Below are 17,293 nucleotides of genomic sequence, written 5' to 3'. Positions count from 1 at the left end.
TAAATGTGTTGAGGTGGTCTTATCAAAGCAGAAACATATTGCTGGTTGACTGAGCACTTTGTGAAAACTGTAAGGGAGGGAAGTGTGGTTTTAAGAGAGGGTTTATTTTCAGTGTTTTCAAAACTATACAGCTGGGGTAGGCAATCTAAATGTAACTTAGGGCTCTCTTAAAGAAAGGTCTACTGCCTTCCTCTTCAAAACTAATCTGCAGGAGAAATTGGTAGATGATTTATTTTGGAATGCTCTAAAGTTACTGCTGGTTTTGCCTTTAAAGGTACAAGTGTGTCTGCGACCCAGGCTGGATAGGAGATTACTGTTCAACAGAAGGGAATGAATGCAAATCGAACCCATGCCAGAACGGAGGAACTTGTGAGGATCTGTTGAATGGATATAGATGTTCCTGTAGGAAAGGATTCAAAGGTGAAAATTCAGGCAGAAGTTTCTATTCTCTTTTTTCCTTTCCACTTCATTGCACCCTTAGTGCCATTTTAATCATTTCATTAAACTTCCTGGAAATAGGAATCAAAAGGGGAAATGCCATGTTTGTATGAAGTTAAATTGCAGTCAGTTAATGTAGACATGATACAGCAGCAGAATATTTAATAAGACCATATCTAATCTTGTTTGGACTCATTAAGAAAACTCCTGATGACAGCTCATCTTAATTTTCTTTGTAAGAAAGTTAGACTGAGATTATATAAAGGCAGTGGGAATTGAAGGGGCATTAAATTTGGAATTACCAGACTGCTGTCTGCTTGCGCCCACTGAGCCCATGAGGAGTGCTTCAGTCTCCTTTTCCTTCCATTGAGATTTTTCAAATACAGAAATACTGTCCACTGCTGTGTAGGATGATCATGCAAGTTACAATCTACAATGTCTTTATTCGTTCTTCCAAGAAGCACCAAGCTCTTAGCGGCATACTCTCCTTTTTCCCTTTCTGCTTTCTAGGAGTGAACTGCCAGGTAGTGGTTGCTCCTTGTTCCCCTGATCCTTGTGAGAACTCGGGAATCTGCCAAGAATCTCCTGACTCCGAAGGCTACACCTGCCAGTGTGCCCCTGGCTGGGAAGGTAACGGGGATGGGGAACACTGTACTTTCAACACTGAGCAAAATTGGCATTGAGCCTTTTGACCATTGCCTTATGAGGAGTCTAACGCTTGGACTCTCCATGTTTCAGGGGAGAGGTGTACAGTGGATATTGATGAATGTCTCTCCAAGCCCTGCAAAAATCATGCTCTGTGCCATAATATTCAAGGCAGCTACCTGTGTGAATGTCGGCCAGGCTTCACTGGAGGAGACTGTGACAGTAACATTGATGACTGCCTTTCAAGTGAGTATCGGCAGATTGTTCTCTGGGTTCCAGTTTTTCCTAGAAATAATTTTGCTGTGCTATTGGTGACTGCTGTTGACAGATGCTGAAGGTTCTTTTATAATCACTTATCAAAAAGAAAAAAAACCCCACCAAACCTCAGCTTTGAAAGACTTGCATGTTTGAGGCAGTCAAAACCCATTACATTCAGCTGCTAGAAACAGACCAGTGTCCTGATAGCAGGAGTTGTTCCCAGATTCTTAACTTGAAAAGGTCCTAGAGTTTACATACTTCAATAAGGAGCACTGTTAAATGAAGAATTATATTTGCCTGAAATTTTAATACACCAAGTTAAAGTAACACTGCAGGGTTTACCTGTATTTCAACTTGATTGAGGTGTGGTGGGAATCTGGAGTATAGCAGTCTTTCCTGAACTGTTTCTGTCTGACATCAATGTTCTGGAAAGAGTGGGTCCTGTTGCTGTTTGAGTTAATCCATATTTGAAAGCAAATTAAGCAGCAGTAAGGCCTCTGTTCCAGAATAGGTATCGGTTGCAGGATAGCCCGTACACCGATGAGTACTGAAACAGTTTAAATTACAAGAAAGCAATGTTAACCTCATGCCCCTGACACTGTTGTTTACAAGGCAAACCAAGTATATAGTAGCTGCTTTTTCTTGCTGGGCACATTCTGTATCATCATCAGATAAAAATTTGAGTCTCATGTGTTTTAAAAGTTCATGTGTTACTATTTCAACAGTGCTTTAGCAAACCTTGAGGGAGATCATGGTGTTGTAATTTTTTAATTGGCTGGCTCTTAAAGAAAAACAAAACAAAAAGCTCCCCAAAATCCCCCAAACCAAACCTCTGGATTTTTTTAGAAAAGCATAAAAACAAACCAAAGTCTTAAATTACTTTAGGTAAGAATTTAGAGAATTGTGCTTGCATTTAAAAATATTTAAATTTGTGACTGCTGTAGAGAAGGATCCAAACAAGTCTATTAGCAAAAGTTAAGCGTGGGAGACTCCGAAGCAGCACTGCCGAAAGAACTTCTAAGGCATTTGGCTCAGCCTGAGCTTTTGATTGCCTCTTTCTGAGCAAACAGGTACAGTGCAAAAAATGTCACAGTGCATTGACCCAAAGCTTTGCTTACTGAAGCCAACAAAATTATTGCTTGTCTTGTTAGGTTTTACGTGGGTGTCTGAAGATAAAAATGTTTTTAAAGTGTTCGTTTTTCTCTCTTGAACAGCTGGGAAATCTCTCTCTCTTCCTAAGTGTTCTGAGAGCTGTGAGATTCATCCTATGTTGTCTGTTAGGCAGCACACCCATGAGGTTGAAGAAGAATTTCAAATTACTGCTACAGCTGATTTCATTTAGCATAACAAAAACCTTCCATGGCTTGAGCTAAATGTCTTTAATCTATGAAGCAAACAAACCCTCCAACAACAAGAACTTATTGAAAAGTTGATAACTCGAGTCTCCTTTTTCTGTCAGTAAATGTGTGGCACAGAAAATTAATGTGCAGCTTTTGGCTTCAGTCATGAATGGCTGAATGCCATAGAGACAACATTTTTTAGCTGCCAGGGGTCTCACTTTGAATTGTGCTTTTTCTCTGCAGTAGTCAAATGACCTCTAAATGGATGCAGGTGTGTCTCTTATAACCCAGATTTTTATCATGTGAGCATATTTCTCAGTCATTAAATGAGCTTTAATTACCTTTCACATCTGTTTTCTTCATTTACCAGTGAACAAAATGATCTTGTACTGAACTGTGAATTTTTGGTGGAGTCTATCTGCATTTTCAAGTTTGTATTTTAGTAGTACCTTAAGTTAGTTACAGATTAAAAAAAACCTGCTCTGTAACCTTTTTTTCACCCCCCTTCCTGTCTCCCCTTTCCCTCCCCCCTCCCAATTTCCCTCTCTGCCTTCATATATGTAGGCTTTTGGTCTAGGGAATGCAGAGTAGAAAAGATGTCTGGCTTCAGAGGCAGTATCTGACAGGGGAATGTGGGTCTTCAGTCCGAAAGTGGAAGGAGTAAAGCAGGAAGAAACTACTGAATGGCAGAGACCTTTCAGGCAGATTGGTACTTGTGGAAATAGAAGGAATACACTAACAGGGGATGCCTTAGACCAAAAAATGGTGATATGCAAGTAGCAAGACCATGGTGTAGGGATAAAGAAAATTTCAAGAAATGCAGAGGTGAGGAGAATCCAAGGTGGTGTATGAATTTATGAGCTTTTCTGCCAGCCTTTCCCCAGTCAGTCTTTGATACTGGGAAAAATGCCAAATGCCCAGTAATGATAAGTGCTCATATATACACTATTATACCCATACATGTTTTATTTGACTGGACTACTTTCATGCTTAAAATTAAGCACCGAAGTTCTCTCGTGTGTTGAGCAGTGTCTGGAAAAGAGAGAATGGGCCAAGTTCTTTTATGAGTAAGATTTGGTAAGGAAGAAGAAACCTTGCTGTGCTGTTTGTATTGTGTTTTATCAGTAGGCATTTGTCAAAAAAGCGGAGTCTGAATTTTAAACCAAGAGGCTTTGGGTCTGGTTTTGTTGGTTTTGGTTGAACACGTCCCAGCAGAGAAACCTTTAAGCCCTGAAGCTTGGTCTTGATCCACACCTTCTTGTGAATTCATTATTGATAGTGCTTTGCAATTACCTCTTCCATAAAGTGCCTCAGAAAAACTCATCAGTAGTCTGTCACACTCTGGGCTGTGTGATACTTTTTTCCTAAATAAAAGCTACTACTCTAGGCCTGGCCTTTGTTACCCATTTTAACACTTGGTGTAATACTTCTGTCTCAGATCCCTGCCAAAATGGAGCTTCATGTGTGGATGGGATTAACTCCTTCTCATGCATCTGCCTGCCTGGATTTCACGGAGATAAATGTCAAACAGATACCAATGAATGTCTGAGCGAGCCGTGCAGGAACGGAGGCACGTGCACCCACTACGTCAACAGTTACACGTGCAAGTGCCAGCCTGGGTTTGAGGGAACCAACTGTGAGAACAACATCGATGAATGCACTGAGAGGTGAGAGAGCTTCACTGTGCTGCCGTGCTAAGGTGTCACAGGATGTGTGCTCGTGGCTTGAAGTCAGTGCTACTCAGAAGCAGTTTCTAATGATGAGGATCTGTTTTCCTGACTTTTGTCACCGAGACATGCAAAGAAAACTTGCTTACCTTGTGCAGGATACCAGCTGGAAGGCAGCTGCCTCTCAAAGTTGGTCTTCAGTTTGCATGACTAGTTAGAAGCTTAGTTCCATTATAGGAGGAATATGACAGCGTTTAACAAATGTTAAGACAGTAACAGGTGCTAGCTTATTAAAAGAGAAATGATTTATATTTTTTTAAGACCATTATCATATAAGGGAGGGGAAATAATTGATCAGTTATGAACAGTTACTGTGCTGAGAAATACAAAAGCCGCAAAAATGGAATCAATGGCCAGCTCTTAGGCAGGAAAAATAAATTAGCCCTGAGCTGAGTTATTGACAGCAAATAACATGAAGAAGCTTACCAGGAGGAACAATAAACCCACAAATTCTGTACTGGAAAGGTTTAATCATCAGAGATCTTTTAACACTCACAAATTGGATGTGGTTTAGCAGAGTTGAGATAAAATTCTAAGGGGAAAGTGTGTAACTGAGTTAAAATGCTCAACAGCTGGTCCTTATATTAATGGGTTCACTTGGTAGTTTTAAAAGCTCTTTGAGTGTTAACCCTGTGTATCCATCATCTGCCTGCGTATTTATTTTAAGCTTTGCTAGGATTGATGTAAGCAACCTCAGATTCTCAGATTTCTAATAAAGCTTGAAGTGGTTAAAAAAAATATTAAAAAATAGTCTGTTCTAGTCTAGTTACTAGAAACAAATAAGGTGCCTAAATGCAAAGCGCTTGGTATTCTCATACGTTTTCTGCACACAAAGAAAAGATCATTCTTTTCTTTTATAAAACAGCATTTGTGGGGGAGGAAGTACTTTAACATCTTTCACTTAAGAACAGGATTGCGTCACTGATGAGGGTGTGTTTAATCTACACACCAGTTGTTTAATCAAGTGAAGTATGTTGGGTGTTTTAGCAGAACCTGGTTCTTCCTTGAGGTTCATCCTGGTTTTGTTTTCATTATCGGCCAGGACAGAAACCAGTCTTGCAGGTATGAATGAAGGATGTAGCAATTTTCAACACTCTGCCAAGCTAAACCAGTCACACCCTCTCAACCAAAATTTACTGAGCTATGCTTAAGAGTGCCATGATAGTTGGCTAATTTGAATTTGGTTCAAATAATTCTTCCGTGTCTTGTGTGAGAAGCTGCCTATGAGAGAGTGCCATCTTCTTTTGGAGATGGGTACCTGATTTCAGTGAAACATGCCAAGTGATTGGTAGTTCCTCTTATTTTCCTTGTTTTGCCATGAATGTAAAAGAGCAGGTTTTGCTCTGTGTAGAACAGAATTCATCCCACAAGGCAGAGGAGCATCTCTGACAAATAGGTTGATGTTGACATCTCTACTGTAATCACAGTCAGGATCTTTGACAGTGCGCAGAACAGATAACAAGTATGAATACATTTTGCGTGCTTTATCAAGCTGATTGTGTCTGATCTAGGGTTATTTTCAGAGGAGCAGGAGTTTCCTGGCAGACATTTTTTCAGAAGGAAAAAGGAGTCAGTTTTGCAGGAGGCATCACTTCTGACTTTCCCAGTCACTTCTCCACTGCCACCTAATCTGGCAGAATTTCTTATGATCAGAAGATTGGGGGAGAGGGGTAATTCCTTTGATCTGAATTCTGTCAGGGCATGTATGAGTAGTTTTACAAATCAAGGAGTTAAGATTCTCATGAGAAGAGGAGGAAGGGATTTAGCAATACCAATACTTTCACATAATTTCAATGAAGAACATGCTTGTGTTTTGCATGTTACACAGACTTTTTCCTTGAGAAAATATACCTGTGACTCCTTTGAAGCTTTAAAGAAAAGGCAAATTGTTTTGTTTCTCGTAATTAGTAATACAATTGTAATCTGTAATAAAATTTGTATAAAATTTATCAGTTTGAGCAAGCCACACGCCTACCTGGTACAGTACTGTTTGTGGTCACATTGAGGCTGGGAAAATTTCATTAACTAAGTTACCTTCATCACTAATAACTCATTGGAACCCTGCTTTACTTTCTTCTCCTGCCAAGGTAAAAGACAGTGAGCTGGAGTTCCCTGGAATTGCTGTTACCTGGTGTGTGCTTCATTAGCAGCAGCTTACCAGTGGTCAGAAGATCCTGTAACCTGGTTTTCTCTCTCGTGTCAGTGAAGTTTGCGTGCTGTTTGGCTATGAGTTAACTGCATTTTGTTTCAGTTTACCTTTGTTCTCACTCTCTTGCAGCTCCTGTTTCAATGGAGGTACTTGTGTAGATGGGATCAATTCCTTCACTTGCCAGTGTCCGGTGGGGTTTACAGGACCCTTCTGCCTCGTGGAAATTAATGAGTGCGATTCACATCCTTGCTTGAACAAAGGCTCCTGCGTGGACAGCCTGGGCACATACCGATGTATATGTCCTTTGGGTTATACTGGGAAGAACTGTCAGGTGGGTGACGTTTCCTTGCCCATTTTGCACAGGGGACTGTTGTTTGAACCATCCGACAGCACAAGTGACTGGGTTGGATGTGAGGTACCAAATGTGGCAGAGCTCTTGTTCCTTCCGTTCTGTTACAAGGTGGTTGGCCTGTTAGCCCTGAGAAAAATAAGTCCGGGGCCTCTGTCTGACAGAGCAGGTGCCCCGGCTCAAAACTCTGGAAATCAAAAGTGTCACTTTGTGAGGAGGAGGAAAAACACTTGGTTATTTATGAGGACAGGTGTCACTGGAACTTTCTAGATTAGTTTTCTTCTTAAACGAAAAACAGCTGTTAGCTTTGGAAATGGCTGCATTTCATTTGAAGCATAAAATTGTCCTGACTGAAGGCTGAGTCCTGTATTAAAAAAGAAAAACCAGACAAACCCAAAGAAAGAGCAGAGTATCAGTCTGATTAGCAGGCCCTTGATTTAACTGGCTTATTTTTTTTTACGGGGAGGTGTTGTTATTCTGAGTTGATTGTAGATTTTTTTTCCATAAGAAGCCAGAAAATGTTTTAGCGCAGTGACTGACGTGATTGTCCTGTTCACAACCTCAATAAAACCCTCTAGTTTGCAGTTCAGGTCAATTAGTTTTTCACAGTTGAGCATAGGAGCTGCAAACCCATACTGTAAATGACCAACTAGTACCTATTAAAAACTTCAAACTTAGCATATCGCAGTGGAAACAGAATACTGATTTAATTTTTCCGATTGGAGGGGTTTTTTTCTTTTTCTTCTACGCTTACCAAAACAGCAAGGGGGATTTGGGACTGTTTCTAGCTTGGAACAGTAAACGTTGTATTGGCTTCCTCTATAAGCAGTCTGCATGCTGCCATAAAAAAACCCCCACAAAACCAAACCAAAACAAAAAACCCTCAAACCTGTGAATTTATTAAACTACTGGAAGACACTACAGTTTGGTAAGAATTTTGCAACTGTCTTTTCATGCCAGTGTGTCTTTGTAAGGCAGTGGGTGTTAGAAGCAGCATTTTAGTGGCAGTGGGGGAGGTGCTTTTCAGAAGCATGTTGTGAGATATTCAATTGCCAGGTCTGCTTCTAGGTATTGCTAATGGAGGAAGTGAGTGTAAAGGAATGAAGTGATACAAAAAAGCAACCCCTCTGCTACCCTAATTATACATTCTGGGCACACCACTTAAACCTCATCGGGAGAATTAGCATCGAGAGTGATCGTAAAGTACTGTGAAGTTCGCTAGTTCCTCTTCTGTTATGTTTGCTTTGTTTTTACTTGAGAAAAGGATTAATGTTCCTGTCCCCAAATTAAATGTGGATTCTCAGAAAGTCTGCTTTAAGTTTGGAGAAGCCTGATCATAATGTATTACTCATTTTACGCAAGGAATCATAACTTTCTAAATTTATAAGTACTATTCAAAGCTGTATTGGAGAGATTTCTAGATTACAGCTACACTGTAGCTCTTGTCTTGGTGGTAAACTGGCTTGACCTAATTAGCAAAGCTAAATAAGCAGCACAAAATCAGACAATGATTCATAAGTTATAGAATTTGCATGTAAAACAGTCAGCTACTCATTACAAATGCAGAAGCAAGAGGCTTGGTGTTTTTCTTCACGCTCAACTACATGTGATAAAACTTAATTCCAAGTTTCTTTTTGGTTGCCTGTGAAAGCACAGATTTTTCTACTTTAATCTTTATGAGGAGACAGTTTGCATCTGAAAAGCAGAACTTTCTGCAATTGAAATCGCATTTTACAGCCAAAATTCAGTACTACTCTCTTTAAAAACCTCATCCTTCCCTCAAGTCAGCTTGAAATCAATCAAATAGCTGTATTACTTTGAAGACTTAAGTGTTCAAAGACGAAATGATGGTTAGTCGCTGGTTTATATTAGGTCAGACAGTTATTTTGGGTCCTCACTCCACTTTCATGTGATGATTTACTGAGTTTTAGTCTCTTTGTTTGGAAACTTTTTTTATATAAGGACTCAAGAAAAGCAGTATACTTTGGCCGCTCTTCAGTTCATAAAAAGAGTTGTGGGTTTTCAGTTGAAACTCAGAAGACAGGAAAACTCAGAGAGACCATACTAGAGCAAATGGGGCCAAAAGCAGGTATGGTGAGCTAATGACAAAAAGGAAAAGCAAAGATCAAAATGGGGAATACATCTGTGTCCTGGTTTTGGCTGGGATAGAGTTAATTTTCTTCTTAGTAGCTGGTACAGTGCTATGTTTTGGATTCAGTATGAAAATAACGTTGATAACAGACTGATGTTTTAGTTGTTGGTGAGTAGTGCTTACTTTAAATCAAGGACTTTTCAGTTTCCCATGCTCTGCCAGCAAGCAGGTGCACAAGGAGCTGGGAGGGAGCAGAGCCAGCCAGCTGACCCAAGCTAGCCAAAGGGCTATTCCATACCATAGAACGTCATGCTCAGTGTAGAAACTGGGGGGAGTTGGCTGGGGGCTGCCAGTCGCTGCTTGGGGCTGGGCATCAGGCAGTGGGTGGTGAGCAGTTGTACTGTGCATCATTTGGAGGGGTTTTTTCCCCTTTGGTTTTATCCCTCTCCCTCCCTCTCCCTCCCTCCCTCTCCCTCCCTCCCTCTCCCTCCCTCCCTCTCCCTCCCTCCCTCTCCCTCCCTCCCTCTCCCTCCCTCCCTCTCCCTCCCTCTCCCTCCCTCCCTCTCCCTCCCTCTCCTCCCTCTCCCTCCCTCTCCCTCCCTCTCCCTCCCTCTCCCTCCCTCTCCCTCCCTCTCCCTCCCTCTCCCTCCCTCTCCCTCCCTCTCCCTCCCTCTCCCTCCCTCTCCCTCCCTCTCCCTCCCTCTCCCTCCCTCTCCCTCCCTCTCCTCCCTCTCCCTCCCTCTCCCTCCCTCTCCCTCCCTCTCCCTCCCTCTCCCTCCCTCTCCCTCCCTCTCCCTCCCTCTCCCTCCCTCTCCCTCCCTCTCCCTCCCTCTCCCTCCCTCTCCCTCCCTCTCCCCTCCCCTCTCCCTCCCTCTCCCTCCCTCTCCCTCCCTCTCCCTCCCTCTCCCTCCCTCTCCTCCCTCTCCCTCCCTCTCCCTCCCTCTCCCTCCCTCTCCCTCCCTCTCCCTCCCTCTCCCTCCCTCTCCCTCCCCTCTCCCTCCCTCTCCCTCCCTCTCCCTCCCTCTCCCTCCCTCTCCCTCCCTCTCCCTCCCTCTCCCTCCCTCTCCCTCCCTCTCCCTCCCTCTCCCTCCCTCTCCCTCCCTCTCCCTCCCTCTCCCTCCCTCTCCCTCCCTCTCCCTCCCTCTCCCTCCCTCTCCCTCCCTCTCCCTCCCTCTCCCTCCCTCTCCCTCCCTCTCCCTCCCTCTCCCTCCCTCTCCCTCCCTCTCCCTCCCTCTCCCTCCCTCTCCCTCCCTCTCCCTCCCTCTCCCTCCCTCTCCCTCCCTCTCCCTCCCTCTCCCTCCCTCTCCCTCCCTCTCCCTCCCTCTCCCTCCCTCTCCCCTCTGTTTTCATTGCATTTGTTGTTATATTTTACTTTATTTCAATTATTAAATTGTTCTTATCTCAACCCATGAATTTTAGCTTTTTTCTCATTCTCCTCTCCATGCCGCTACTGGGAGGGGGGAGGTAGGGGGGAGTGAGCAAGTAGCTGTGTGATGCTTAGTTGCCAGCTGGAGTTAAACCGCAACTATTTGCCATCCTCAAAAAGCAGTGAAGATGGGGGGAGTTTGGGAGAAGAAAGGGCACTTGTTACTGTTGATAGCTGGAAGCCTCCTATTAATGTGGAACTAGAGCCTAGTCTGAGATAAAACTAAATTTTCTCGAACACAGCTAGCCAGAGATCCCTCTGCATAGCAAAGTGTGAGGATCAGCTTACTCTTGAAATGATGCTGCTGTCGGGGGGGGCTAATTCTGTGTATGTCTGCAGTTTCCTAGGCCTGTGAGCTCTGGAGACACAGTGAAGCACCTGGCTTAGACTTGGGAAGTCTTCCTTTCTTTCCATTGCTACATGGAACTGGTTTTGCAGAGCTTCCTTTCTCTGCTTCCTAAATTTGTACTGCCAGTAGTGTTTCCTAGTGCGCTTGCCATATATGTTGTTGTGTTTTTTTTTCTCTCCAGGCGCTCATGGATCTGTGCAGCAAGTCTCCCTGTAAGAATAAAGGCACGTGTGTCCAGAATGGAGCCCAGACCCAATGCGTCTGTCCACCTGGCTGGACTGGTACTTACTGTGATGTGCCCAATGTCTCCTGTCAGGTGGCAGCTTCGCAAAGGGGTAAATAAGCATTCTCTGTGCTTTAACTGAAAACATTTCCCCTTGCATCATTAATCTGCGCCTCCCTTCCCCATATGCCTGTGAACACAGCATGCATTGGAAATCCCAGAGAGCTTGCCTGTAGGTGGTCAGTCATGATCACTTCTGATCTAAAAATCTCTCTGCAAGGTTGTGTTTGGGAGTCAAAGCTTTCTTGATTCTTCCTGACATAAGAAGCTAGCTTCTACCATAAAAATATTAGAAAAGAAGAATTAAACTTTTCACGATCCTTAGAGTTTCAGTAGTACCATTTTACATGGGCTGCCTATCTGGAAAATACATCAGCTGTTTATGCTTTATCCCAGGCAGGCCAGGTTTAAGACAGGTTGTCCTTGTACAAGGAAGGCATCTTGTAACTCATGATCTTTGTAAGTATTTTCACAGAGAATACTGGCTGCTAAGTGTGCTATTTAGCTACATAGGTAATACCATTTCCCCCCAAAGCTGTAATTTCCTGCTTCAGATGGATGTACATGTAAAAGATTTGGGGTTTAAGTGAATTTATTCCTGAAAGGTGGCTCTGTAGCCCAGGCTGATGGAAGTCATGCCATTTTCAGTCCAGGAAATCCAAACAAGGAGATTCAGTGTCAAAAGGAGAAGGATGTCAAGCTCCCATACCTTCTGCAGATGTTCTAGGTACAAACATTGAACGTTTGTACTGCAACAGTAGTACTTCAGATGTGTATCCACTAGCCAGTGGTAAAATAATACAGCGGTACAAGTACTTGATGCCAGTGTTGATGTTGATGATCCAAAGGGGACAGAGTGGTGACTTTATTTGGAAGCCAGCTGTAGTTCAGACCCACTGTAATTTAAAGAGTAACTCTTCAGTTTTTGAGTTGCAACTTTTCAATTTACAACGTGCTTTTGTACTTGTATTTTATGTGTTTGCTCACTTTATTTGACTTTGTTTCAGGAGTCACAGTGGACCAGTTGTGCCAGCACTCTGGCCATTGCCTCAATGTTGGGAACACACACCACTGTCAGTGCCAGGTGGGTTACACTGGCAGTTACTGCGAGGTGCAGCTGGATGAGTGTGACTCCAGCCCCTGCCAGAACGGTGCCACCTGCCAGGATCACCTGGGTGGATACCAGTGCAAGGTAACGCACGGTGGTTCCGTAGGAAGAGGTCTAAATATTTACAGCATTGTAATGCAAAGGAAATCAGAACAAATCAGAAACACATATGAGTGGTAGAATAGCTTCAAAGAGGGGATAAAAGCAATCTGCTCCTGGAGGGAATTTTTAATTTAGCTGTGGCAGAAGCAGTGTTCCTGAGAGGCTTTTAAGACTGAATTAGAGGTGTGATTGTAAGGAGGTGTGGTTGATGGGCATTTGAACTCCTTCCCTCTTTGAATACTGAGTTCTTATCTTGAAAGATTTTTGCTTGAGGTGTGGTTTATATTAAAATACATGTAGAAATGCATTAAAGGAATGTTGTATTCTCCCTATTGGATGGGCAGAGTATGCCTTGACTCTGGGGGTGGGAGATGCCTTCCACTGCTTTTTGTTTCCTACAGCTGATGCAGAGAGCAGTGTAGACCATGATATTATGGTATGTCAACCTTCCTAAGCTTTTCAGAATGGTGGAACACCATGGAAGCTCGTGCCCACAAGGAAAGGATGAGTTTTATGTAACCTTAAGTTAAAACTACTAAGCCAGTCTCAGCCCTAAAGGGTGTCAGGATTCGATCGCTACATTTTTGAGGAATAAAGTCACTCAAATTCAGACATGCAGCGTGCTGTTGAGTACTCATGTGGTCAGGTGTGCTTAAGCTAGCTGGCTGTGCAGCGCTTGAAATCGCTTGCAGTTGTATAGCTACAGAGGCAGTCATATTCTGTACCATTGAGGGCCCGCTTTGTGTTAGCCTTTCTCAGATGTCTACTAATATATCTGTTAGGGGAAGATTATTTACGCTTATTTTTATACTGGCAGTGTGTTCCTGGATACCAGGGTGTCAACTGTGAATATGAAGTGGATGAGTGCCAGTTTCAGCCCTGCCAGAATGGAGGAACGTGTATAGACCTTGTCTATGATTTCAAGTGCTCCTGTCCACCAGGAACTCGGGGTATGAAGCTCAGCAATTAAGTGAATGTTACAAGAGTGGGTTTTTCTTTCTGACTACTGGTTTGATGATGGAGAGTCTAAAGGGAATGCATTATTTTCTTTGAAGAATGTTCCCAAAGTGCACCAAATCCCTTGAGATACATATTTTCTCTTTAAAAATAAATGCTGCTTTTTTTTCTTTTAAAGGAATAGGTCATGACAGTGTCCTTTGGGAATGTATGATCTGTCTTTGGCAATGGGGATGGGCGACATTTAGATCTCTCCCAACCCTATCTGTTTTGATACAGTAAATCCAAGGTTTCTTTTTGGCTAAGATGGTATGAAATAGACAGAAAACTTGCTTAGTTTTTGCATAATATCCAGTGTCCTTTACTCGACTAAATTTTGTCCCTGCATTGTCCTCTGTCCTGGAGTCTTCTGTGGAAAAGAAGTTCAGTGCCTTCAGGCTAGCTTAAACTATTTCAGCAAATATGAGCTCTTTTATTAAAACCTTTTTTATTAAAAAAAAAAAAAAAAAGCCCACAGTTACATGATGGGTGGTTTTCAGTAAGTATGATTCCACACAATGTCACGTTTCTTGAAACCTAACCTTTCATTTCCCTGTTATATATGACCTGATCGCCCTGACTTTCTACTTTGAAAATATTCAGGACTACCCATTTTAACCCATTGGTGAATGCTTTCTCACTTGAATTTTTTTTCTTTATTTATTATAAAGATTTTATTAATCTTTTTTTAATCAGTTAAAGATTTTACATTCCTCCGAACTTACATTTTCTTTCTGAAATATGTCATCTCAATGTAGGCAAAATCTCCAGATGTGCGTCAGGTAGAACTAAATTCCTGGTTCATTACGTAAATTTAAGTAAAATTATAAAATAATCCAATATATTTGTCTTCTGCCCATGCATATTACCAGTTCATTCACTTTAAGTGTGGCTGTCAGCACATCTCCCTAGTATGTGTAAGTGTTTATTTCATGGTAAATCATTGCATTAGCAATGAATGGAATCACATGTATTGTTCTTAACTTGGTCCTCCAATTTTTTTTTTTTTAAAAAAAAGTTGCTGCTTATGTCTCTACATCAAAGTGTGTTTTTATGTACCAGTTTCTGCATTGCCAGAACTTCTGTGTTGTACTAAAGCATTCACCCTCCTGTGAGAGGTTCTGAATATACTGCTTTTAATTCTTCCATCTTTATTTGTTGAGGTGGATTACTCTTTGGATGTGACAGTTTGGGGTTTTTTTTAAATGAAAGGACTTAGAGAAGATTGATGCACTTACTTAGGATATTAAGACTTAGCTTTTGTCCCTGGCCCAGTCTGAAATGAATACTTCACTGATGCCAGTGGAAGCATCCTCCATGTTTAGGTGAATGACTTTAGTTGCTTTGGATGAATCGGCTGTATTAACAGACAAAACTATTTGCTCACCCTACCCTCTCTGTCCCCTTTTACCTGTTACACCGTGCAGTGAAGGCAGAGCCAGGACCAGACATTATCTCTTGAAAGGGAGCGCTGCAGCGAGAGGGGGAAGCTGCCACCCTGAGCTGGTGCTGAGGGTTTACTGTAGGTCCCCTGAAGTCAAACTGCAGGAGTGGCATGCTGGCCAGGAATCTCTGTTTTATCACAGTTGCTTTTCTGTTGGTTTGTTGTTGCTTGTTTTCATGCTGTTGCTACAAATGCTCTTTGCCGAGTTTTAGGGTTACCGCCAAGTTAAATGAATGGTGGGAAGCTTGCAGCCTTGCAAGGACAGCGCGGGGCTCTCTGGCCATGTTCAGTCGCAGAGCTAAATTGAGTGCATCTTTTTTTGTTTTGTGTTTTTAATTATGCCCGTAAATTAAGTCAAGCATGAAAGCTGCTAAATACCAGTATGGCCTACCATTGAGAGCAGCCCCAATCTAAAACACATGCTCCCTAGGTCTGATCTGAGGCTGGCTGGCTGCACGGGGGTATGGATTGCATTAAGTTGGGATCATTATCTGTTTATATCTGGGACTGTGTATGACGTGGTCTTAAAACTTGATGAGCAGTATAGGAAATGAGGCCATGATACCGTATCCTCAAATTGTTACTCTTTACTGTCTTGACAGGCCATTTGTGCGAGGAGAACATCGATGACTGTGTTTCAGACTTGGGAGTACCCCGCTGCTTTAATGGAGGACAGTGTATTGACCAGATTGGGGGCTACAGCTGCATTTGTCTCCCAGGCTTTGCAGGCGAGCGATGTGAGGGAGATATCAATGAATGCCTCTCTAATCCTTGTAACCCTCGTGGAAGTCTGGACTGTGTTCAGCTGATAAACGATTATACATGCATCTGTCGTAGTGCTTTTACTGGTGAGTAGTTGTAAACATGCTTCCAATTTCAGAGTAGTATCTTGAAAAATGGTCATTCTTTCCCTTTCTGGCAGTCATGTTATCTAGTCACTTCCCTTTACAATATGTGCTTGTTTCCCTACACCATGTCTCAGTTTTTAAATGAATCTTTCTTTTAAACCTTCTAAGAAATTTGGCTTCCAGAGCTGTCTCAGACAAAGGAGTCTCCTGAGACACTTGGCTGCCAGCATATTTTTTTCCTGTGGTACTTTTCTCTCCTTCATAATTTCACATTTTGAATATTGGAAGTGTAGCTGTTCACGTGTCAGCTTCTCCATGGCTTTTCGTTTTGCAAAGCAGCATGTGGATTTTCTCTACAAATCAGTGTCATAGTATCAATAATTAGCTTTTGGCCTCCTTTTCTATTCCTTGCTTCCTTTCTTCCTTACGTTGGTGATGTGGTCTGGATGGAATACTCTATGCATAGACAGGCTGCACATTCCTAGCTTAGTGATGTGATCCTTCCACAATCCAACTTTGAAACGCAACTGCAAGAATTTCGCACTGTGCAAACTTATGTCTCACTCTCTCTAGACCTCTTCTTTGTTAGTATTGCTGTTATTCTGCTTTCTACCTCCCACTGGGCATAAGTTTGGGCTAATAGTCTCCAGATGTGTCTTAACTTTCAGCTTTCCAGTTTCCATGTCAGTTTAACTTCTTATGTATTCAGTTTTCCTCCATTAAAAGCTTTCACTTTCCCTGCTTACCAGTGACCTTCTCTGCATGCTTTATGAGTAGTTTTTACTCCTTTTTTTTTTCTTGAAACTTAAAGATGCTGCAATTTTCCACTAAATCTGTGATTGTCAGATGCAAAGGAGTCACAAGGACATACATTGGAGGGATTCATATAGCCTTTTTTGAATGAGTTACCTAGACTGACAAAAGTAGTTCCTAAAAAAGCAACATAGGAGGGCAGCTGAGCAAGGCTAGCTAGTGGGACACCAGTGCAGAGCATTAGATAAGTTTATATTTAAGCCCATCTGTTAAGGTTGTTTTTATGAATTACGCCTCATGTTGCTCCTGGCTCTCATGGAAGGATTGCTGGAACTTGCGGAGTGGGGAGTGCAGACCTGCTGCACCCTAGGAGGAGCAGGGAGAGCTGCTGTGTCTCAGACATGAAATCTGTCTGGAAATGTTAGGCACAGAGGGGGAGCGTGCTTCTTCCTCTAGTTGTTCGTCTTCTGTGCATTCCATGTTGACCCTTCTGCTTGGGAGGGAACGGGGTGGCTTTGCTGTGGTTTGTGACTGAGAGGATGCCAGGACTCCATGGACTATCCTGCCCTGTCTGCTCCTGTCTGCAAGCAGTCAGTCTTGGCTGCACATGTGTGGAGGCTTCTATTAATGTTTTCCTAGGGAATCCAAGTCATGCTTAGGTCATCCTCATCTTTTTAAAGTCTGGTGTCAGAGTTTGACTCTGGGAGCTGCCGCAAATGCTAGTCAGTGCAGTAAGGCCTCTGTCTAGCTCATCAGTCTGGGGAGCGTCTGCTTGCTTGTCCTGTTCACTCACATTGCATCTGGTCCTGAGGGCTGTTTGTTCATGGTCAGAGTATGATTTACCTTTGGACTCATTGAGCATCTCCCCAAAAGTAAAGAAGTCTTAGGAATCCCCAAATTGATGTGGTACAGCACCTTCAGCCTCTGTGCCTGGCTGACTTGGGGGTGACAGCACCAAATCATGTCTCTGTACTGGGTTGCATGCA

The 17,293-nt window shown here is 42.7% G+C and overlaps 1 protein-coding gene across 1 annotated transcript in view; it reads left to right on the top strand.

The window, feature by feature from the left end:
* The window catches only part of NOTCH2 (notch receptor 2), an 88,154-nt gene that overhangs the window by 55,823 nt on the left and 15,038 nt on the right, over positions 1-17,293 (top strand). The window contains exons 14-22 of the mRNA XM_055724553.1: positions 275-420; positions 949-1,068; positions 1,177-1,329; positions 4,120-4,348; positions 6,687-6,888; positions 10,955-11,108; positions 12,064-12,248; positions 13,084-13,216; positions 15,309-15,554. Of these exons, the coding sequence (XP_055580528.1) occupies positions 275-420; positions 949-1,068; positions 1,177-1,329; positions 4,120-4,348; positions 6,687-6,888; positions 10,955-11,108; positions 12,064-12,248; positions 13,084-13,216; positions 15,309-15,554 (1,568 nt within the window). The remainder of the gene's footprint in view (positions 1-274; positions 421-948; positions 1,069-1,176; positions 1,330-4,119; positions 4,349-6,686; positions 6,889-10,954; positions 11,109-12,063; positions 12,249-13,083; positions 13,217-15,308; positions 15,555-17,293) is intronic.

The sequence above is a fragment of the Falco cherrug genome, chromosome 12 (assembly GCF_023634085.1).
Source record: "Falco cherrug isolate bFalChe1 chromosome 12, bFalChe1.pri, whole genome shotgun sequence".
Classification (NCBI taxonomy): domain Eukaryota; kingdom Metazoa; phylum Chordata; class Aves; order Falconiformes; family Falconidae; genus Falco; species Falco cherrug.
This window is presented reverse-complemented; position numbering and strand designations above follow the sequence as displayed.